General features: G+C 44.6%; 1 protein-coding gene and 1 pseudogene across 1 annotated transcript in view; both read left to right on the top strand.

The window, feature by feature from the left end:
• The window catches only part of KCNU1 (potassium calcium-activated channel subfamily U member 1), a 137,853-nt gene extending 130,951 nt beyond the window's left edge, over window positions 1–6,902 (top strand). Inside the window, exons 26-28 of the mRNA XM_007448320.1 lie at window positions 224–418; window positions 3,716–3,826; window positions 6,501–6,902. Of these exons, the coding sequence (XP_007448382.1) occupies window positions 224–418; window positions 3,716–3,826; window positions 6,501–6,902 (708 nt within the window). The remainder of the gene's footprint in view (window positions 1–223; window positions 419–3,715; window positions 3,827–6,500) is intronic.
• A 5,788-nt stretch (window positions 6,903–12,690) lies between these two features.
• On the top strand, window positions 12,691–14,875 carry LOC103071893 (exocyst complex component 3 pseudogene; annotated as a pseudogene).
• The last annotated feature ends 9,612 nt before the right edge of the window (window positions 14,876–24,487 follow it).

Genomic DNA, 24,487 nt, shown 5'->3' on the forward strand with positions numbered 1-24,487 from the left:
TAAGTCCTCCCCAAAAGATCAGGAATGGGGTCAGTGCTATTTCCTCTGCACTTTGCCTAACCCAGTGCCCTACCCAAACTGCCAGCTTTTGGATGATTTTAATGATCATGAGAGACACTGCTTTGTGCCATCAGATCCATTTCAAACAACGATGCCCACTAAATCGCCACGTCTCTCCACCTCCACCTTCTGACTTTGCACATGCCTCGTCCTTGCTTTCCAGGCGTTCCACAATTCCCACGTTCTGGAATTACTTCAGATGCTGGTGACAGGAGGGATAAGTTCTCAGCTGGAACAACATTTGGATAAAGAAAAGTTCTGTGGGCTGAATGACAGTTACTCTGCCGTTTCACCTGGAAGAATGCGGTGTAAGCTGGGGCTTCTGTCCTTAAACCAAACCATTTTGTCAGACATTCAAGTGAGTCAACTCTTCTCGTAGCTGAGTGTCCCAGCCTCCCTGAGTTTTGGAAACTGATCCAACCTGTTTGGGTTCCTAGATCACCTATAGCATATAAATAATAATAATGACAAAAGTTAATGTAATTTATATTCATAGTGTATTTACAATTTACAGTGCATTTTCACATGATAACTGTTTTTTGCAACAATTCTGAGAGATCAAGCCATTGTTAGTATCCCCATCCTCCGGGTAAAAAAGTGCACAGGAAGCATCAGAGAGGTCCCATAACTTTGTCCCTTGACAAGGATTTTAATAATAAGTGTAATGTTAATATTCACTGAGCATTTGACCTGGGCCTGTCTGCTTTTTGTTTGTTTTTCACTTAATCTCTCCAGAGGTTTACGTGGTAGGCATCGTCATTAATTCCATTGAACAGATTAAGAAGCTGAGGTGCAGAGAAACGAATATTTACCTGAGACCGTATTGCCTACCAGTGACCAAGCAGGGTCCCTCTAAGGCAGTCTGACCAAGGGCCTGTCCACTCTCCCTACGCTTGAACTACTAAAGAAATATGATCCGGACTTCCCTGGCAGTCCAGTGAATAGGACTCCACGTTTCCAAGGCAGGGGGTACAAGTTCGATCCCTGGCCGGGAAACTAAGATCCCGCGTGCTGCGGGGCACGGCCAAAAAAAAAAAAATAGAAATCTGATCATGTCACCTGAAATCAGGCAGAAGGATTCCATGTTTGGGCCTAAGAATCTGTCTGGGTAGCCAGTGAAAAATGCTTGAGTTTTCTTAGTCCTCTGAGCTAACAAACAGTAGATTATAGCAAGGAAGAAAATAATTCTGGCAAATCCCAATGAGGCATCTGGGCATTTGGGGCTCTGTGTCGAGTCCAGGCTGCAGTGAGGAATCTACTGGTCAGCCTGCCTTTTGGGTTAGTTTTGAGTGACATGGCATTCGATTCCCCAGTGTCACCGTCAGGGGCGGGCCTTTAGAGGGGCCTGAGCAGAGTCCCTTCCACAGCCCTCTTCCTGCCTCTGTGTCTGCTGTGTCTCGGCAGGTACTGCCAATAAGGGCGAACCCCACGCTCTGTGCATCTGAATTCCAAACAACATTCCAAAGCTTCCTCCATGGTCCGGTCCTTCGAATTTCTGTGGTCCTGGGTTCCTCATCTTAGGCTGACTTGTGAGTGATTCTAAGCCCAGGACAGCTGCCACTGGCCACTTCCTGTGGGAACCAGAGGTGGCAGCGGACTGGTCAGCCCTTTCTTCTCCATTTATGTCTGGTCCTCTGTTCTTTACACTGAGAAATCACAGAACTAAACAGACCGTTCTCTTTCGACTTCCCTGAACGCACTGGCTGCTGCTTTGGAGCCTGCAGTCTACTCATGGTGCCTTGTTGGCAGTAGCTTGAGAGCAGGGTCGAGAGGAGGATGAGAAGGCCGCTCTCTCTTTATGTGCCTTAAAAACTGTATTTTCCGGGCTTCCCCGGTGGCGCAGTGGTTGAGAGTCCGCCTGCCGATGCAGGGGACACGGGGTAAAAAAGTGCACAGGAAGCATCAGAGAGGTCCCATAACTTTGTCCCTTGACAAGGATTTTAATAATAAGTGTAATGTTAATATTCACTGAGCATTTGACCTGGGCCTGTCTGCTTTTTGTTTGTTTTTCACTTAATCTCTCCAGAGGTTTACGTGGTAGGCATCGTCATTAATTCCATTGAACAGATTAAGAAGCTGAGGTGCAGAGAAACGAATATTTACCTGAGACCGTATTGCCTACCAGTGACCAAGCAGGGTCCCTCTAAGGCAGTCTGACCAAGGGCCTGTCCACTCTCCCTACGCTTGAACTACTAAAGAAATATGATCCGGACTTCCCTGGCAGTCCAGTGAATAGGACTCCACGTTTCCAAGGCAGGGGGTACAAGTTCGATCCCTGGCCGGGAAACTAAGATCCCGCGTGCTGCGGGGCACGGCCAAAAAAAAAAAAATAGAAATCTGATCATGTCACCTGAAATCAGGCAGAAGGATTCCATGTTTGGGCCTAAGAATCTGTCTGGGTAGCCAGTGAAAAATGCTTGAGTTTTCTTAGTCCTCTGAGCTAACAAACAGTAGATTATAGCAAGGAAGAAAATAATTCTGGCAAATCCCAATGAGGCATCTGGGCATTTGGGGCTCTGTGTCGAGTCCAGGCTGCAGTGAGGAATCTACTGGTCAGCCTGCCTTTTGGGTTAGTTTTGAGTGACATGGCATTCGATTCCCCAGTGTCACCGTCAGGGGCGGGCCTTTAGAGGGGCCTGAGCAGAGTCCCTTCCACAGCCCTCTTCCTGCCTCTGTGTCTGCTGTGTCTCGGCAGGTACTGCCAATAAGGGCGAACCCCACGCTCTGTGCATCTGAATTCCAAACAACATTCCAAAGCTTCCTCCATGGTCCGGTCCTTCGAATTTCTGTGGTCCTGGGTTCCTCATCTTAGGCTGACTTGTGAGTGATTCTAAGCCCAGGACAGCTGCCACTGGCCACTTCCTGTGGGAACCAGAGGTGGCAGCGGACTGGTCAGCCCTTTCTTCTCCATTTATGTCTGGTCCTCTGTTCTTTACACTGAGAAATCACAGAACTAAACAGACCGTTCTCTTTCGACTTCCCTGAACGCACTGGCTGCTGCTTTGGAGCCTGCAGTCTACTCATGGTGCCTTGTTGGCAGTAGCTTGAGAGCAGGGTCGAGAGGAGGATGAGAAGGCCGCTCTCTCTTTATGTGCCTTAAAAACTGTATTTTCCGGGCTTCCCCGGTGGCGCAGTGGTTGAGAGTCCGCCTGCCGATGCAGGGGACACGGGTTCATGCCCCAGTCCGGGAAGATCCCACATGCCGCAGAGCAGCTGGGCCCATGAGCCATGGCCGCTGAGCCTGCGCGTCCGGAGCCTGTGCTCCGCAATGGGAGAGGCCACAGGGGTGAGAGGCCTGCGTACCACAAGAAAAAAAAGGAACTGTATTTTCCAACCTGGTGTTCACTGTGACTTCTTGATCGTTACCAAACCAGCAGTAGTAATAAAAACGAGCATAGCCCCTTGCCACACCACGCCCAGGCAGGCTCCTGAAAGACCAGAATCATAAAAACAGCTGCCGGTATTAGATGCTCAAAACTCATGGTCAACCTGATTTCCAGCCCACTTGCTACTGCCACCAGAGAGGTATTAGGAGGGAGCTCTTGGGTCTTCCAGACTTCCACTGGGAGAAAAGGCAAATGACACTCCAGTAAGTGCCTGTTACAGCTTGATTCGAGTGCCACCAGACGTAAGTTTTTCTCTCTTCTCTCCCCAGCCAAGAAGGACCTTTGGGCAAATATTCTGCGGCTCGTTAGATAACCTTGGAGTCCTGTGCCTCGGCTTGTACCGCATGATAGATGAGGAAGAGCGCAACCCAGAGCACAAAAGGGGAGTATGTGGTGGTGTAGAAGGCGCCGGCCACCGCCCAAGCATGAGGGCCAAAGCGACGTCATTCTGTGTGAAAGAGACGGCCAGAGCTTAGGGCTCCCAGATGCGACAGAGGGTGCTGGGCAAGTAGATAACAGTGTAGGATCAGTAGAAATAATATGAATGAACCCTGGTGATTGGGATCCAGGTAGTATTGGCCATGTAAGGAGAAGGGTTTCTCTGTCCCCAGGGAATTCTGAAATGCAGACCCAGATTTTCAGTCAGGGTTCTTTTGTAACTTACCCCTCATCGATGCCTGTGCAACTTTTTAAAGCCGAAAAGCCACTGTCCACACTGGAAAGATGTACTTGTTCGCTGCCGGACTCGCTGGGTAAATATTTACCGAGTGCCTTTTTTCTCGCCACTGTGCCTTGTCCATGTAAGATACGGGAGTGATGTGCAGAGCTTTCAGTTTAAAGAAGATCATTCTGACAGTAGTGGGGAAGAGAAAGGAAATGTGTGTGGAGGGGAGAGGAGAAAAGAAAGGGTACTGGGTACCAGCTCCAGACAGCACAGTAATGTAGGTCCAGACTAAGAGTCTCGTGGTGGGAATGGGCAATACTCAGCAGAGAAGGAGAAATTAAAAATAATAGAGTGGAAATGTTTCAGGAGGAACGGGAGGGAAGTCAAATCACTGAAAGCGGAGTAGTCATGAACACGAAGAAAGACAGCTCGGTGCTTTGTGACCGCCTGGAGGGGTGGGATAGGGAGGGGGGGAGGGAGGGAGACGCAAGAGGGAAGAGACATGGGCAGATATGTATATGTATAACTGATTCACTTTGTTATAAAGCAGAAACTAACACACCATTGTAAAGCAATTATACCCCAATAAAGATGTTAAAAAAAAAAAAAAAAATAAGGGAGGAAAAGAAAGGATGCCAAGGCAAATCTGGCTGTGGCTGAGGGGTGTGCTTAGGGAATGTTTACGTAACACTAGGATTTCTCGGTGACGTACAGGCATAGCCCTGGCTGAGAGAAAAGAGGGGGAAAGTCTCTAGGGAGTTGAGAAAGCCGTAAAAGTTACATCAGTCACTGAGGGGAATGGAAAAAGGAGTTTACTGTGGATCTGTAGAAGCAACAGTGCAAAGGGAAAGGACGGGGGATGGAAATAGCCTGAAGAGCGGATGTACCCAAGAGTAAGGAAATGAGAGAGAAAGAACGAGGGGAAGTTGTGGTCAGAGAGTGATTTATTGAAGGGTAAGATTTTAGAGGCAGGATGTGTCAGGAAGTTACAACATCAGTATGTGGTCAGGAAAGTGGTTGGGAGATAAAGATCACTGGGTAGTGGAAATCAAAGAAATTGGTCTGCGTGTTGGAGTCGTAAATCACGGAGACACTGCAGGCACATAAGGTGACGGTGGCACTAGAGTTTGAAAGAAAAAGTGTCCCATGTGCCAAAGGCCTAAATAAACATGGAGGTGTGTGGATAACACTGAGGTGACTCAAGAGGAGGGTGATAAGGCTGTAGAGCATGGACCACAACGATGGGGGGGGAGCAGGGATGCTCTGGAAACAGCACTCGGAAGCCTGAATGATGCTGACCCCCCACCCCCGTCTCTGTCTGTCTGTCTGCCTGTGACTGACCCCCAACACCTCTGGAAAACCTGTGGACCGTGGTAATTGGGAGAAGGTGCAGCCCATACTTGGGCGGACCTCAGGGAAGGAAATGATATTCCTGTTTGAAAGGGAGTATGTGGTTACAGCAGATCTTGTTTAGAATATCACAGAGGTTACAGGGGACTCAGTGGGCGAGAGGGAAGTGGGAAGATTATTCAGTGAAAGATCAGCGGTGACTCGTGATGGGTGCTTGGGGAAGAAGAGATGATTATTCGGGGCAACACTGAAAGTCATGCAGGGTTCTGCTGCCTCAGCGTTCTGGCAGGAACACTGGCGTCTTCGTGAATCTGACTCATGTTCTCTGAGGATGTGCCGTGTGCCTGCTTTCCTGCTAAGACATCCTGCTGCTCTGCAGAGTCTGTCCACGCGGGTCCAGGCTCTGGCTGGTCTTTGAAACTCATTGACTCACCATTTGCTTTCACCCGTCAAGGTTTCAAATAAACCTTTGGTTACTTTTCTTTTTTCTCCATTGGGCAGCCTACATTCTGTGTGAAAGTTGGCGGCATAAACGTGAAAATAGGCCTAACCCAGGATGGAAATATCTGGCATGCACGTAATCTTCCAGTTTTGATAAAGCTTGGCTTAGTGCTCAGAACCGTGCCAACCGAATTCATTAGGGTCGTGGATATTAAAAGCAGAGAGACATAGTTGGAAAAGCCACTAGAAATCAATTAGCCCAAACCATAGTCCCATCCCTCTCCCATTAAAATGATGAGAAAAGCAAGGCCCAGAAGGGAGGTGGCATGTCTAAGGTCAGAGGTGGTTGGTTTCAGAGGCAGGCATGAGAACTAGTCTCCCAGCTACTAGCCTGGGACCTGTCCTCTTGCGCTGTGCCAGAGAGTTGTTTTGGGTTTTTTTGTTTATTTTTTACTATTAATCAGAAACCAAATAAAGCAAAGCAAAACAAAAACGTTTCCTCTTTTGGCCCAGCAAAATGACTTTCTTGTTTTGGCCACTGCCTGCAGCCACACCGTCCCAGCTGCAGGGGCTCAGAATCCACCTTTGGCTTTTCTTACAGGTTTGTGATTACCCGGCCAGAAAACGAGTTTATGCTGCTGCCCTCGGATCTTGTGTTTTGCGCCATCCCTTTCAGCACCTCCCGTTACAAAAAGGATATTTCACCTCCAGGTCCGTGTGAAATTATAAATATGATGCCACTGACAGAAGAGACGCTTACAGACATAAACTGTCCTCCTTCAGTTGACCAGGTCAGCGAGACTGCAGCCCAGCCACCCACATCAGTCCGTTCGCTGGAGCCAAAACCAATCCCCGTTGGTGATCCTAAGCAAGCAGTATTGACTCCAAGTGGTAAACTCTCATCCCAGACACATCCAGGTGAAACCATGAAAGAAAATGGAAAGGAGAACATGGAGGAAATCACAGTGGAAGATGCCTCTGCCTATCCAGAGTCAGACTAGACCTGCCAATATTTCCCAGGAGCTCCTGGCTCACTCCTTACCAGGCATCTCCAGAGATGGTGACTTTGAACAAGGAAGGAAAAGATGGACGCCCGCCACCGCCATTTTTGTGCCCATTGCTGAGAGGTGGATCAGCAAGCCCACACTGTTTGGGAAGAGACAAAAGTCCGATCTAATCCCACTGGATCTGGTGTGATAAATAAAGAAATAGGTGATAAATGCCTCTGTAAGGGAAGTTCATTGCTCTGGGTCTCCTGAGCAGAAAACATGATGGTTGGACCTGTGTTAAAGACATTCTTCAGTACTTGCTGGGTTCCGCCACACAGGGAATATAAGAAGTAATCAAGGTAAAAATGAGAAGGATTTAGACATAAGAGACGAGAAATAAAGTGCCCCCAAATCAAGCATCTTACGTTCTTTATCCTCAAACAGGCAAGTAGTGAACTAGTATATTATCATCTTCTCTTTTTCCCTCATGCTTTTTCTTTCCTCATCTCTTTCTATAGGAGGTGAGAAAGACCAGTTGGGGAGATACTTGTTTGAATTGGAAACGAATTTATGTATAATTAAAACCTAGGCATACCCTAGCACAAGAATGAATCTTAGAGTATACTCAAGATGGGGTACCTGGACGAAGTCAGGTAGATTGAAATATACAGCCTTTCAAATTCCCTAATTCAAGAATAAAGACATCATCTCGTGAGAGGTAATAAAGCGTTTCCCCGTGGTCCAAAAGGAACCAGTTCACTTCCCTGTAAGCCTCATCTTTAAGTCATTTCATCTGGGTATTAGTCTGTTAACACAGTAAAAGTTCGGCACATCCAGGAAGTATTTACTCCCAATTGGTGAGCCTTGTAAGCAATGCCTTCATGTGTTATAGATACAGCATAGGTAGAAGGGGGAAAGAAAGAAATAAGCCATATTTCTCATAAATAGTTTTACATAATGTTTATGATATCCTTGACATTTTCCTCAACATCCTTGCTGATTTGGTATCACTACCTCCATTTTACAAAGGAAGAAACTATGTCACAAATAGGGTTCCCACATAAAAGAAAGGATACCCAGTTAAATTTGAATTTCAGATAAACAACTTTTTTAGTATGAGTGTGTCCAAATTATCGCACTTAGCTAGTAAGTGATCAAATCGACACTTAAACCTAGTTAATTTGACTCCAGCACTTATAGACATTTGCCTCTGGGCAAAATAGAAGAAATGAAACAAAAACATTCATCCACAGGAAATAAAATGTTGTATTAGTAAAGCTTTGGTTGTAATGAAATCAACTTAATATATGTGGAAAAAAGAGTAATTGTGAGGAAAGTTGTCAGAGACCAAGGAAATCCTCGTTTAAATTTTTTTTTAAGCTTACCTAGATCATCTTCATCCTTCTTTTTTTTACAGATTGACTTTCTTTGTTTTTCCGTATACATGGCAAAATATATTTTCCTGCAATTCTAAATTTATAGATAGAGTTATAGGCACATCAAAGATTTAACCAGTCCATCTCTGCCTCCCAGATCCTGATTTCTGTAAGGAGGTATGTAGTGGGCTCAGCTGTCAGTGGATGAGGAATAGGGTACCTCTGAATGGAGGACTTGTCCTCGGGGAAGGGAGGACGTGCCACCAAACATGTACTGCAAGGACAGTACCATTCCTCTGACCCGTTCCCCGAGCCATTTTATACAAAAGCATGTTTAGTAGAACCAAAATATTCCTAGGAAGGGATGGATTAGCCCTACGCACATTCAAAATCCACAAACCCACTGCTATACATATATTGCCTAAATTTAGCGTGTGAACCTCCAGAGTAAAAGCTTAGCCCTCAGATGATCTCATTTCCAATGCAGCAGAGAAATTTCAATGAGAAGTTCCTTTATTTGCCAGTATATTAGGTGAATGGGTGCCAAACATATGGCTAAAGAAAGATTGAGGTATATGCAACTATAGCCACTATGTAAGCATTCACGTTGCCAGTCTTGAAAAATAAAACTGACAGAGGACCCCTCATGTGCCAGGTGATTCCGTGAACCAAACCCTTGACATACAGATGGCAACATTTTAATACAAGGCATAACACTACAGCCTTTGGTAATATGGCGGATACTTAATTCATAATGATTGTTCAGTTCTTCTCGATAGAAGAACTGATATGAAGACAAGAGAAAATGTGCAAGGAACTTAAGAATATGTGGCCCAGTGGTTTCTAAGATTTTTTTAAGACTTTGACCTTTTTGAAATTGTATGGAGGCTACAGTCCACCTCGCCAGAGAAGAATATATGCACGTATTACACAAAAGTCATTATATAGGTCAGAAGGAGGTCATGGACCACTCTACAGTTTCTCCATCACCTTCCTAGATCCCTGATGTAGGCCTTCAATAACCAGTGGAGTGATCACCAGGAAGAACACAGGGCAGGGGAGGCAGGAGACCGGAGTACTTGTTTCGGAGATTTCATTAAACATTTGTGATCTCGGGCAAGTTCTTAGGTCTCTCTCAGCTACTTTCCCAGCTCATTTTTACTTCTTTTTAAAAGCAGAAAGTTGGACTGGAAGATTCTGAACATTACATCCATCTTCATTCATTTGCACCTATATTAATACACGACTTGCCGTGTATCAGGCACGGTGCTAGATGCTGAGGATAGAGCAATCATGAAGACAAAGTTGCTTTCCCCACGGAGCCTAGGCACTGTATGGAGGAGGGAGAAGATAAATGAATAAATAAATGAACAAGATAATTACAGATCGTGTCAAATACTGTGAAGAAAGTAAACATATTGATGTGACAGAGAATTGTGGTGGTCAGCGACCACTGAAGTGTGGCAGCGTCCTGTGGAAAAACCATTTCAGGAAAGAGAACTTGGCATGACCAAGAAAAGAAAGCAAGTCAGTGTGGTTAGAACACGGCACATAAGCCAGAGGGATGTAATCTCTTAATCAGGAGAAACAGATTACATTTTACTCTAAGTGCAATGCGAAACTCTTTGATAATTTTAAAGAATGCAGTAATGTGTTGTCCTTTATATTTTCAAAGATTATTCTGGCACTTACGGTTTCAGCAGTATGACTAACCGAATACAACTGGATTTTCTTCCTCCTACAGACACTCAGAAATGGTAGGTAAATTATAACAAAAGAATTTTTAAATGTATAACACTACGGTACATTGAAAAATGGTTAAGATGGTAAATTTTATGTTTTTGACCACAATTTCAAAAATCGTGGTATACATATAAATCAGTACAAAGAAGTGAATTCGTAACCTTATATGCATTGCTGGAAATAGACGAAAACTAATTAGTTAAAAATGAATGCGGGGATGGGCAGGAGAGAGGGAGGGAAAGCCTCACACTAATTACGTTTGAAAGAATACAGGATGAGTCCAGCCACTGCCTGCTGAAAAGAAAGGAACTGGAGCAGCTGATGCTAAATTCAGCCTAAACTAACCGCAAGTCCCCCTGAGGATGTCACAAGGTAAACCTCATCGTCTCTGTCATTTACAGTCATTATCAGGCAGACTGCTTCTGTAATTTTACTGGGGCGCCAAGGAACAGATCCCTGAAGCTAGGGGGAAAAGGTCCCAGCCCTCCAAAGGTATTTGAAAAGGAAAACCCTGGCAGCCTCCGCGCTGCTGTCTTCTGATTGTTGCCTCTGTCAAGGCAGGGAAGGGGGATGACTTCATACAAGGCAGGGCTGCTTAGGTCTGGTGAGTGGCTAGAGCCAGGCTTTTCTCCACCTTTGTTTTCTGTCTTCTCTAGCAACCTCAGCCTCCGGAGAGCCCAGCAAGCCTTATTTCTTTCTTTCCTGAGACAGGGGAGTGCTGACCAGCTTTCTCATCTTCAAGAAAATATCTTTGCAGCATTTCATCTTGTAAGAAAGTGGGGAAAGGCCAGCTGATGTACCAAGAAGGCAGCCAAGAAGGACCACTCATCTCTGAAATGTATTACTCAGCTCCCATCCTTCCCAACACCATCCTTTCTCTTGCCTTCCTGACACAATCACACTTTTTAACTAGTTGCCTACATCACCACTTTACTTCCACAGCTCTGATTCACTCCTTAAGCCACCCCAACCTCTGTAAACCCCATGATTCTGCTAGAAAGACTTTCTAAGATCACCAATTCCATTTAAGTCACTCACTAGAGAATATTTAGTACTGGCCCAACTTGAAGCCTCGGCAGAATTCAGCACAGATGATCCCCGCCACCCAACTCCGTTCTGAAACATTGTCTTCCCTCGAGTTGCATGATACAGCAATCTTGTAATCAACCTTTTACTTTCCTGACTATGCATTCTCAACGTCCCCTTCAGCTCTCCTTTTATACAACATGATTAGGTATTAGTATCACTCAAAGCTCAATTATGGACTTTCTTCTTTTTTTACTCTCAGGGGTCACTGAGTGATCCAGATAATTAAACTGGAGAGCATATACCTGAAATTAAAGGACGGGGGCTACTTACCTCTAGCCATTATTTCTATGCAAGAACGTGGGCCTGGTTTTGCTAGAATTTTTTGTTTTTAAGAGAAAATGAGAATGATTTTTATATAAAAATATGATGCTTTTTAATTTATGTTTCTGGTCATGAGAGAGTAGCTGTAGCAGACCAAGCCTCTTTCCAACAAAAAAGTTTAAAACTGGTTAAAAAAATTTCTTAAATACCTGTTTGAAGTAATCATAGAGCAACACAGTCAGCAAGAACTTGAAAGTCTAAGACCCAAGAGAAAAGAAAGCCATTGAGGTGAGTTCACCATTCTGTGCTGTTTTTCCCTCAAGGCATTTGCCAATCAGTAAGGCGTACCAAACAAGAGATCAAGTTGCATTTCAAGGCTAAGCGCTTTCAGCAGTTTCATGGGGGTAGGAGGGGAAAAAATTGGGGTTGAGTGTTATCAAGGCAGCTAGGAATTGAGAGAACTAAGTTTTAGAGAAAAGAGAATGGAAACACTGAGCATGACTCTGTGCTGCTTTTTTCGTTGAGGATGTTATTTCTTACTAATATTTGCAACATAAGAGGCTGAGAAGACGAAAGAAAAGGCCAGCTAAGAAGCTAGAAAGCTAAGCAGAGCTTTGACCCGTCTCAGAGTGCTTGGGAGGTCAAGTGGCATCTGAGGCCTGGCAAGGGTGATGGGCCCAGGTTAACAACCTTTGCTCTCAGTTGAGATTCTTGAAAGGTCTTCCTTTAGGATTACTTCAAACTAGAAGTAGACCAGTTCTCACAAAGCCTGAAACCAGCTTTAATGCCTCCCATCCCCTGATCGTATCAAGGGGACCAAGACCTACTCTAGCTAACCTATGAGTAAACAAATAGATTCTAATCTGCTGGAAGTTAGCATTATTCAGAGTTTCTACACGTTTTATACACAGTATCCAGTACTCAATCAAAGTGGCTGCATTCAGTCTCATCTCTGCCTTATTTGATGATTTTCTCAAGCAAGCTACATTAGCCTCCAGACACACCAGCAAGACTTGCTTCCTTCTAGTTCCTGAGATACAGCAATGTCGCTAGCCTCTTTTATTCCATTTTGCCTTCAAGAAATAAGTAAATAATTACCATGAATGATACTAGAGAGACTCAAATGACCAAATCAAGAGAAAAGAAATAGATAATGTAGACGACTCAAAGATGATCTAGATATAATACACAAGACATAGATTTTAAAGTAACTGTGATGAACCTGTTCAAGAAATTGGATGACACTTCCAGTCAGGCGCCGGGTGGCAGTGCCAAGGGATAACGTTGCTCTCACGCAGGGAAGGGTGGCGGATTCCGCCTGCTTCTTAACCATGAAGGAGACAGACCAGGAGGATGTTGCAACAGAGATTCAAAAGGTCGCTGGGATGCTTCTGTGCCTGGACCAGCAGGGCAAAGTGGAGGGGAGCCTCAGAAGAGAGGCCTGGAGAAAGGCGTCCGTGGAGGTCACACTGCAGGTCGCTATCCAGTCATGGTTGGACGGGGTGCCGTATGGGGTGCCACATGGGCCGGAAACAGCTCCAAAATGCACTGGATGATGTCAGAGACATCCTGCCGTCCCTGGCCAACGTCAGCAAAGACTTGAGGTGGAGCATCCACACCATCCATCAAGAGCATCAAGTACGTCAAGGATGAAGGATGCCGTTGTACAGCACACCCAGCTCACTGCAGCTGTGGAGAGCCTCAAGAACATCTTCTCGGTGTCCCGGATTGTGAGGAGTGGGGACCCTGGACCACATTGAACAAGGGGCACTCCTTCAGGCCCACTAGAACCTGATGGACCTGGAACAGGAGTATGCTCCTGGGAAGGGCTGATGTACGAGCACCGCCGCGTGGACATGACCCTCAACCACAGTGACTTTGGGAGCACACAGGGGCTCTCAGACGAACTGGCCAAGCAGCTGGGGATGGTGCTGCAGAGGTCGCCACTCACCATCCCCCAGGACCCCATTTTTCTGGTCTCTGTTGTCAGGATCATGGAAAGGGAAAAAAACTTGATTGGTGCATACTTGACCAAAAAACAAATGCAAACTAGCTTTGTTCCCCTTGAGAGGTCCAAGAATTGGAAGGAGGAAATGTTTGTCATCTTGGACAGAATTGTGAGTGCTAGAATTGAAGGCACAGAGGCAGAACCCCAGGGAGTCCAAAAAGGTGTGGTTCATCTGCCACCTGGAAATCATATGGAAGCATGTCCTAGATGACCCCATTGTTGCCAAAAACCTGATGGTTGCGTGCTTTTCTCCCCATTATGAGATTTTCAGAAACTCCTCAACCACCAAGCCCTGAGAACCTGGATGCACATCTCGTGGGAAGATCTAGAAGCAAGTGAGATTATGAGCCTGCTTGACCTGGGTCTTAAACACCTACACAAGCGCAGAGATGACTGGGAATGTGGAGCTGGTCCCAGAAGTGGACGTCAATGCCCTGGAGCTTTTACTTTCTTCAAATGTGGTGTCTGAGCTGCTCCATCTGTACATGTCAGCTCTCACTTCAAACATCATTGTCTGGCTGCAGAAAGCACTAGACACAGACACTAAAGACTGAATGAAAGAGACTGAGCCCAAAGTGGACCCAAGTGGGAACACTCCCTACCACTATCTTCCAGATGTTCCAACAAATTTTTTAAATTACTACTCAGATGAGTGAAGATTTGAAAACAAATTACCAGTTTGTGTCTTCAGCAAATGAATTCTTTCTTAAATAGACACAGAGTTGAGGCTCAGTTGTATATAGAACATCTGAAAAATTGGCAACACCACACTGCTATGTTCAGGATATGGTAGCAATCATCACAGCTGTCAGAGCTTTAAGGAACCCCTAGTCAGTTTAAAAAGGAAGTATTTTTAAAATGAAGTGGAAGAGGGCGTGTCTCTGAGCCAACCAAACATGGATGGGATTTTAGACACCATTGTTGTGAAGAGGCTGCAGCAGGTACCAGGAAGAGGTCTTCCAGGATCTGGAGCAACATCTCGATGAGCTGATAACAAAGAAGTGGCTGTTAGGCTCAAATGCTATAGACATCATCTGTGTCACTGCGGAAGAATGTTTCAATGATTTTGCAGAAACTAAAAATCCATACAAAAAGAGGGTGAGAGTGAGTGGTGGTGGGTACCTGTGGGCCATCACGCAGAATCACGTCTCATCCTGGAGCACCAAGGAGTACAAGGAGAAGACAGTCAGGGAGGCTGAGCTGCTCCACTTCCTATTCCAGAAGCTGGCCTCTGGATTCAGCAAACATGCAGGTGAGCACAGTAACACTACTGTCGCCCTTGCAGAAGTTGTGCCTGGAAGTTTCAACTCTGGTCAGCAAATACCCAGACATCAAGGATGGCCCCATTGGCACACCGCTGGCCACCCGAGGGGACAGCAGCCAGGACGTGAAGCAGACCATCGTCAGGAATCTGGAGCAGGGTCCAATGGCAGGAAAATCCAAACTATGTGCCCATCTTCAAGGAAATCATAGTTCCGAGTCTGAACGTGGTGAAGCTTCTCAAGTAACCCATCGGTTTCCAGCTTTGTGTGCGTTATTCTGCACTCATCATCCCCACCCTCAGAAATGTATTAAAGCAAAAGTGACTCTTGATGGTTCTCCTCAGAAGTTTCAGGTCCTCGAGCCTGTCTCCTGTCATGCCGAGTGTGTTGTGTGCAAGGTGCCAGGGCTTGTGACTTCTTGAAGAACAAGTGTCCTGCTGGCTGTGGTTCCTCAGGCTTTCACATTTCTGTTGTAAACATCCTTTGTGAGGCAGGACTCTGATGGGAAATGCCTCACGGTTGATTATCATGGTGGAAAAGGTGTGTGGAGAGGGAAGAGGCCCTGTCTTCATTCACTGTGGGTCTTCACTCAGAGACATGAAAACAAAAATTGGAGAAATTTACCAGAGAATGATGATCTATCAAAAAAATTAGTTTAAAAGTACAAGAAGTAAAATTATAAACGTAATAGTTGGGTTTAACAGCTGTTTGAGTAGAGAAGAAGGTAAAATTAGTGAATTGGAAAACAGGTTAGTAGAAAAAAGAGCAAATCATGGAAAAAGTGCACAAATGTGTATACGAGACACATGGCACATGGTAATAAGGTCTAAAATGTACTTAAAGTTTCAGAAAAACAGGGGGAGCGAAAGAGCACACGAGATAGAGAAAAATATCTGGGGAAATACTAAGAATTGTCCTAAACTGAAGACGTCAACACACACATTTAAGAGGAGTCTCTGTGAACCCCAAGCATGAGAAGTGAAAATAACTCCTAAACACATCCTAGTAAAAAACCTTCAAATTAAACTAAACTAGAAGATTTTAAAGGCATCCAGAGTTTTAAAAAAGGCACATTATATATCCAACAAAGTTACAAAAGGATTGACGGTTGACTTTTCTACAGAAACAGTGGAGCAAGGGAATAACACATTTAAAGGTCTAAACAAAGAAAACTAAAGACCTATCATTCTATACCCAGTGAAAATATCATTTATAAATAAATGCAAAATACAAAAATTACCAGACAAACAGAAAGTGAAAGAATTTATCACCTTCAAACTAATACTAAAAGAAATACTGAAAGGAATTCTTCAGACAAAAGGTTCATAAAAGGAAGTACAGAAATGCAGTAAAGAATGAAGAGCAAAAAAAGGTAAATATATAGATAAATACAAATTAATATTGATTTTTTAACAATAGTAATATCATTTTGTGGGATTTAAAATAAACACGGGAGAGAGATAAATGGAATTTAAGATGCCTAACATTTGTACATTGCTGGAAAATGGTAGAAAACAGTGATGAAAATACTAATTCATAGTAACTTTAATTAAGTGAAAGATGCACATTATAATCTCTTGGGTAAAGATTAAGAGAATAATACAAGGAATGCATAATGAACTATGACAGAGCAAAGTGGAAAAAAAAAAACCCTTGATTAATCAAAAAAGAGGACAAAAAAGTTAAAAAAAAAAAAAAAAGGCCAGTAACAATCAACTAACAAACTAGTGGCCGCAGCAATTTACATCGTTTGTGGTTTCAAACAAATTTTAGAATTGTTTGTTCTATTTCTGTGAAAAAATGACACTTGAATTCTGATTGGAATTTCATCATATCTTTAGATGGTGGGGAGAGTTAATCAGTAATCAAAAACCTCGCAACAAAGAAAAGTCCAGGGCAAGATGGCTTCACTGGTGAATTCTACCAAACATTTAAAGAGTAAGTAATGCCAGTCCTTATCAATTGCTTCCTAATAGAAGAAGCTAGCAATGCCTCAAAGCACATTTCCTCTGCAAGGTGTATTTGTTCTGCAGGGAAAGGGCCCTCCCAGAACACCTATCAATCCTAACGACAGAAGCAAAAGTTCTAGTTGATTTTGGCTAGAAAGCAAATAAGATGTTTTCATGCGTAACTTTGATCAACTCTGGCTAAAAGCAATGCTATGTAGGGGCCAAATGAAAGTATGACACAGGGGTGATGTAGGGCGATGCCAGTCAATTCAAATATTTTTGAATTCCAAAACTCTCTCGCATTTGAGGAGTGACAGTTTGAAGGAATTAGGTAGGAAAAAGTGCTCTTGGCGTGTATACTGGCATCCTTATGGAGGGCTTCCCTGGCAGAGACGGTGGCATAGCGGCTTCACGAGTCAGACTGGATGCTCTCTGTGTGGGGGGAACATATACAGTTTATACCATAAAATTGTTTATTTGCTTCTATAGTTCTTATATAACTCTCATATTTCTATGCCCTTTCTTTAACTTTTCTTAAAATTTGACTTAAGGTAATCTATTATAGAACCAATGAAATTATACTTCCTATACATGGATCTCCTCTGGGACCTGCCGGGTTGTTGTCTCTCCATGGTGATTGAGTAGGGTTGGTACTGGAAGACCAAACTCGTGCCTTTACAACCAGGAGAGAGCTAAGCTCCTGTGTCCTCCTATATCTGGCTGTCTTCGACCACAGCAGGGACTGTTCCATTATTTTGAACGGAAAAGGCCAATCACCTTAATAGTTTAACAATTCTTCTGAGTGGTCAGTCAATTGTATACATGGATTTTACCTGGGTTGAAGGCTTGGATCTGCTAACAGTAAAGAGCCTACACATAAGGACCTCCGCTGACTCAGAGTTAGGTAGTGGGATGTGGAGTCCATGCAGCACAGTGCTGCACAGAGCAACGATTAAAATCTGCTTCCATCTGACACATGGGAATCGAGTGCACAGATGTTTGAGAGATCGTAATACTTGCTGTGGGGTGCCTGAAAGTCACCCTTATTCTCATAAAATACAAAGCAGGCAGGCAACCATTATCCCAGCTGACTGATTTCTGTTGTCCTGGATCCTAGAATAACCTTGAAATAAGTTTTACTTTGATAGTAAAGCTAGAAAACACATACTCCATAAGCCCTGGACTTTTGCTGAAGGGACCAGAAGCTTAATCAGGGGCAGGAGAAGAAACTCTGACTCTTCTGCAACTTCTGTAGTTAGGGATTTGATTTAGAAATTTCCCTTAATAGATATCCACAAAGTAACCCACACTAAAATGGACTTACATCTCTATAAAATTATAAGTACTGAGTTGACTGCTACCGGCATTGGAAATCATGGGCCAAAGCAGTAGTGTACTCTGAACCATGTAGATTACAGTCACCAAAAATCAGATTGGTTGCTGTCTGTATAGAAGGAGTAGAGCCCTTAATCAGCAAACCCTGCCCAACATTGTTGGTGGTTACATCGTTGTTGAATTCTGCATGGGGCTAGAAGGCTGGTCACTTGGTAATGTACAAGAGAAACTAGGGTCACTTAAGGCAATGACCATTTATCAACCATCATGGAAGTATTTTAATAATACATCAACCATGCTTCTTTTTTGCTAGAGCCCAGGGACAAGACATCCCTCTGCCCAGGATCCAGACAACTCGAGGACAATGAGAAATGGGGGAAATCTGAGACAGTTGTAAAAAGTCTCACTCCTTAAATGCAATCTAGCCACCTGAGTGGACTGCAGTCACACCGGAGACAATCAAGAAACTTTTCAGAATGAATTAACAGACAGAGATGGGTGTGTTTTCTTCATCGTTTACCTGCTATAGATGCATCTGTGGCCACATTTGCATCAGTTTGCACTGCTTCACAGGCAAGGAGCTCTTAGACTTGCAGAGGCTGGTACACAACGGAGGGCAGCAGTGCCGAACGAACAGCTAGCAAACAAGAAGAAACGGGGGGCTGGCGGGGTGTTGTGAGTTAGGGGAAAGCAGAGGTTTGATTCTGAAGAGAAAATCCTTACTGGGTCAAGGCCGCTTTTGCATAATTCTATTATCACCAGGAAGAGGAGAAATAATCCTATTAGGTGAGTGCCACACTGCTTGACGTGGCTTGTCTTACGTTACTTTTGAAGTCAGACAGGTTTAATTGCTTTGTGTGAGCGAGTTGTTCGGAAGGCAGCCGATCAATAAGGCAGGTGCTGCCAGAGCAAAGCAGGGAAGTTTTTGATGTTGACAGTGACATACAATGTTGTGCAGAAAGGAGTAATCCATTCTGTCACAGTTATGAAAAAGTTACATGTGTGTTGCTTTGGGGGGAAGAGGCAGTGCCATCTGGGAGGGTGGCCTCCAGGCAGGCCGGCCACAGGGTATCAGCATGCTGGTGGGTCAGCCCCATGAGCAAAGGGCAGACCTTTCTGGAGCCTCCCTGTCTCTGTGCGGGAAGGTGGGCATCCCCACCAGCAGCTGCACGGGATGCTCTCAACATCCACTCCACCTCATCTTCCGTTTACAGAGCCCGGGCAGCTCATGAATTTGCATTTAGTCTCTGCCCACCATTGCCTCTCCCTGAAGTCCAGCGCAGTCCCTAGTAAGGCTGTCTTCATCCAGGGCTTGGCTGGCTCCAGGTGAGGCTTGTCAGAAAGTTACCCACAGTGTACCAGAGGTGGCCAGGGAAACGTTTTGGTTCTTTTTTTTTCAACCTGGATCCCACTGTAGAGATACTCAGTATGAGGAAAGAGAACAAAAGCTGTGGTCTTGTGAGGGCCAGCTGCGAATTTCTTCCAAACTCCAGTGATGTTGGTTGCTTGAAACTGGCCCTAGTGGTAATATTTGCACCATGGAAAGCAGCTCACTCTACAAATAAGGGGTTTGTTTGTTTACTTGGTGAGAGTTGGTTGGTAAGCATCTAGTAGCACAATACCAGGTGAGGTGCACAAGGCAGAAAGGGGAAGCCTGGAATTTAACACCCTTAATTACCCTCTGGACCCCCTCTCCCAGCGGCTGCTCAGATGGCTCAGCTGAACCTCTCCTCTCTAGCTTGACAAGCACCGCAGGCCATGGCTCTCCCTAGAAGGTTCCGTGTGCGCCTTTCTCTTCAATCAGATTTGTATTTTAGAAAGGTAACCCGGGCCACACTGTGCAGGGTAGACTAAAAGGGTATAAAATCAGAGATCGTAACAGAGGCAAAGACATCGGATAGTAATCTAATTGCCCTTGTCCAAATAAAAGATGATGAGACCCGAATTAAGGCAAGATAAATGGGAATAGAGAAGAGAAGACAGCTCTAATAGAGGTTCGAGAAATAGAGCTGGCAGGACTTGTTGATCGATGAGGTGTCAGGGTGAGAAAAAGACAAGAGTAGATGATAACATCCAAGTTTTGTACGATGCTGCCATTCCCCAGGACAGAAGGAGTTGCAGATTTTGGTGGAAAACTGATGACTTTAGGACAAGTCGAGGAGCCTAAGAAGCAGGGAGATGGGGCTGGCGCTCATAGGAGCAGAGTTGACTTGAATGCATTTTGAATGTCAGCACATGGTGGCAAGTGACAGCAGGTGATAAGAAGGGATCACTCAGTGATGGTATGAAGTGAGAAGAGTCCAAGGAAGAAACATACAAAGAAAACCACAATATGCCAAGACGCATATGCAGAGAAATAAGAGCCCACAGAGGACCAGAGAAGGATGGTCGGCAAAGTGGTAGAGATCTCGAAGAGAAGCAAAGAGAGAAGAGAGTCAGAGGGTTGGACAGCCATTAATAGAACGCGTCGGGTCAAGGTCAGGAAACGTGAAGTCGAACAAAGCCTGCAGGTGTTTGAAGAACAAGTGAGCAGAAGGTGGAAATAACCGAAAACAGTGAAGAAGAAAGAATTCTAGGCTTGGAAGGTGAGGAAAGCCACTGCCGGGAGATTGTAGATGACATGCGAGGTAAAACACGATTCGCTCTTCCAAACCTAAGCACTAATGCTAGTCCAACGCAGAGTCAAGGGAGGACTTTATTTTTAAGGGAACCCACAAACTTGGTCATAATTGTATGCTTTGCAGAAGGGACCAGTTGCGACAAAGTTGCCAACTTGGGAAGGAGAAAGGGAATCTCCCTTTCTCCTTCAGTAAGGTCTAGATAAGGCAGGAGAGTCCGTCAAGAGCACAGGTGTAAAAGAGCACAGGCCTTAACACGAGAAATTACATCTCCTTCTGCAAGACCAGAAAAATGGAGGTGAGAATAAGTGCAACTATAGATAGCTTTTGGATGCTGGGCATTGAGGGAGCTTATGCCTAATATTATCAGTTTTCTCATAAAATTCCCAAAGTTTGAGAGTGGAAGGTTTCTGATATAAGCATGATGAAGAATGGGAGAGGGCGTGGCACTCCATTGGAAATTAGTAAACCTACCTTATATGCATTATATTTAATGCTCTAACGAACAGACACAGTTTTATTGTTCTGTGTTTTTTGTGTATTTTGTGCCCCCTTTAGCATCTTACTATCACAGATATAATAGTACATCTTACCCAGCATTACCATTACTCATTTGACTACCTACCTTTCTATCTAGAAATAAACTTAGAGTAAAAAGAAAGGCTTCTAGCCCAGATTGCCTGAAGTATAGTGGGTGATTAACAAGTATTTGTTGAATTGATGAATGATTGAGTAAATGAGTAGATGTCTGAATATTAGTCCCGTCTTCCTAGCTAAACTGTCAGCTGCGTCGTGTCTGAAATTTGGTCTGATTCCTCAGCGTTTTCAGTACATACAAGCTGCACAATCAGGAAAAATTAAAATGAACTGGGCAGCTTAAAGACCAAAGTGTTGGTGTAAAAATCAAGAAATGCATTCTAAGAGAGAAGCTTGAGATGAGGGAGAAATGGAGTTCAAAACCAGCTTGACCTGTCGAAGAAAATGCAATGATCTTCCCCCTACCAACAGTTTCAGTTATAGATTGTTTTTCAAGTTTTAAGGAAAGTATCCTTTGAGCATCCAGAGCCTCAGGGTTTCCGTTTCTTAGTGGAATCAGCAGGTCCCGTGGAAGGATTACGAGCATCCCTCACCCAACCTGTTCTCTGGCTTCTTGAACCATAGCCCCCATGGTCTAGGAGACTGAGGCCCAGAGAAGGTAATCAGTTAGTGTCCGATGTGTCCCTGCGTCGTGGATTTCCTAGCTTTAAACCTGTGCTCCTCCCTATTGCCAGCCGTCTGTACTGACAGACAGAGAGAAACGCCTCAGGCAGGCAGTGAGAGGCGGTTTCTCTCTGCCCTGCTCTGAGGTGTCCCATAGCAAATGATAGTGGCAGGGAACTGTCTTAATACAGCGTGTTGTTTAGCATAATTGATGTTCAGATGCAGCCTCGGTAGAAACAAGCCCCGTTAATTGGTCTCTCAACCTACATGAGCTTTTGCATCACAGCCAATTAGGTAGGGGCCATTAGAGCCCTCCATGCTGAGGCCGGGAAGGGGCTGGCAGTCAGGTGTAAATGACTCTGATGTGCTGTGTGTACAGCTGCACCACAGCCCGAGCCATCTGTCCACTTAGGAAGAGGAGACCTTATACAACCAAGCTTAAAGGTGAAAAAAGGAAGATGATGTTCAGGAGAGGGAAATCTGGGCTCTTCCAAGGGACGGAGCGCTGGATGAATCTTTGAAGAGTCTAGATCCGAAGGGTATAAACCGAAGACTAGTCCTACAGCGATCTTCCTAATGAACCAATAGCCCATCTCTATTCTCTGAGCCTCAGTGTCATTGGAAATGCCCTGGACACAGAAAGGAAGGACATTTTCCAAGGAGACACTGTAGGATTGCTGCTCAAAGTGAGGTCCTCGGATCAGCAGCATCAGTGACATCTGGTCAGGAGGGTCAGAAATGCAGATCTCAGGCACACTCCCGACCCCCAGAACCAGAATCTGCATTTTCACGAGATACCCCGTGTTCCACGTGCCCACTGAAGTCTGAGAAACAGTGCTCCAGGCCAGGGGGAAGCCAACGCGTTTCATTGGTACTCAGTGTGTCCATTCACTGGCCTCTTCATTAGGTGGCTTTCACACTACAGCCACAGTGTTGAGTAGTTGTGATGGAGATCTTGTGTCCCGCACGCCTAAAATGGTGACCCTCTGGTTCTTTATAAAAGGAGTCGGCCAACCCCTGGTCTGGGGGGAAATCTCTGCCACCAACACATGTGGCCAACATTCCTGTTAGTCCTCAGAGGGCAGGTGAGTATCAGATCATTGAATTTGCTCTATAAATATTGTCACGCGCATTAGGGACAGTGGAGCGAATATTAGATGATCTCCAATCTAGGGGCTGAGGAGTTTGTAAGGTTATACAGACACCAGCAAAAGTTGGCCAACACTTTGAACTTTCTGCTACCTTGACTGAGTCAAATGGTTTGAAGGAGCCTTTCTCTCCCTCATTCACAGAGTATAAAGAAAAAATGACAAGCTGGCTCTCTGAATCAAACAATCACCGAATTTCTCTGTTGCATCCTTGAAAGCATGTTCATGGTGGCTGGAAAGAATCACTTTTTTTCTAAATATACCAAGGGGTTACATTAACTTTATGCCAGTGTTGGGGGATGACTTCATACGCAATGAATTGCCCAAAGAGCCTGCATTCCCCCCTTCTTGAATTTCACCAGGGTGAAATGTTAAAACAGGTGTGACTGCTCTGCTTTATATAAAGCAAAAGGCTTGTTGAAAATACACATTCCTTAGCGCATGTCATAAAGAGAGCTTATGCAAAGACTCCACGAAGACTGCAGTGATTCATGGTGAGGAAGAGGACTGCTCAAGCAACATTTCTGAAATTGCTGAGATATTTTGATAGAAGATCCTGGCCTGGAGCTTCTAGACTTGCACTTGCAGGGATATTAAAAAAGCAACTCATGTTTTGGAAACCTTTGGAGGTTTTCAAGCTATTGCTTCCCAAGTCTGTCCTTCTATCTCCGTCTCTGTCTCTCTGTCTCTCTGTCTCTCTGTCTCTCTCTCACACACACACACACACACACACACACACACACACACACACACACACACACACACACACACACACCATCAACAAAAGCCAGGCTGCTGCCTCAGACTCCAGACGCATGCATCAATCATAATTGCAGTAGTGCCAGCAGTCATGTAACTGCTTAAAGACCTCAACAGCCTTCTGGCACTTAAAGGAAAAAAAAAAAAAAAATCATCTAATTAATCACAGGTGAAACAGCTTGGACTGTCTCCAAAAGCCCCTGAATTTACTGCCAAGCTTTGATGCTAATTTTCTAAGTAACCCCCTAAAGAAATTTACGATTAGGTAATTAAAATAGTGAATAAAGAGACACTTAGGTGGAGGGGAAGGAGGACAGGGAAAAAGTGTATGTCCATCCTCCAGTAAACACATCTGGGCATGCATCATTTGTGAACCCCAACTTAAAGGTCCCCAAGTGGCTTTCTCTTGAAGAATATTTTAAAAATCAATATTTGAAATGCCAAAACAAAGTATATAAATGAGGCTGGGAGCAAGTCACTCTGCTAGGATCTGTAGGACAGGGAAGGAAATCTGCCTTCCGCCACATACTTGCTCTTGAATTTTTTAAAAATGCCACAGCTTGTGTCCTAAGGGGAGGTTGGTGGATTTCTCCCTGTGAGCTGATTGGCTTGCATCATGGGGTTTAATGTTAGCCAATCCCCCCATGTCCCTGCTGGGATAGATCCTAGATTTCTGAATTTAATTGGCTGGAAGGAAATTGCTCCCATCTCTTGGTCAGGAAGTGTTCAGGGGAGGGCCTTGGACTTTATCATCCCAGCCCCGATCCTTCCCTCTGTCTCTGACACTCAGTATTGGAACATTCCAGGAATGAGAGCTTTAGTTAACTGGCTGCTTTAGGTTTCAGAATT

This window comes from Lipotes vexillifer, unplaced genomic scaffold, assembly GCF_000442215.2.
Source record: "Lipotes vexillifer unplaced genomic scaffold, Lipotes_vexillifer_v1.1 scaffold1166, whole genome shotgun sequence".
Lineage (NCBI taxonomy): Eukaryota > Metazoa > Chordata > Mammalia > Artiodactyla > Lipotidae > Lipotes > Lipotes vexillifer.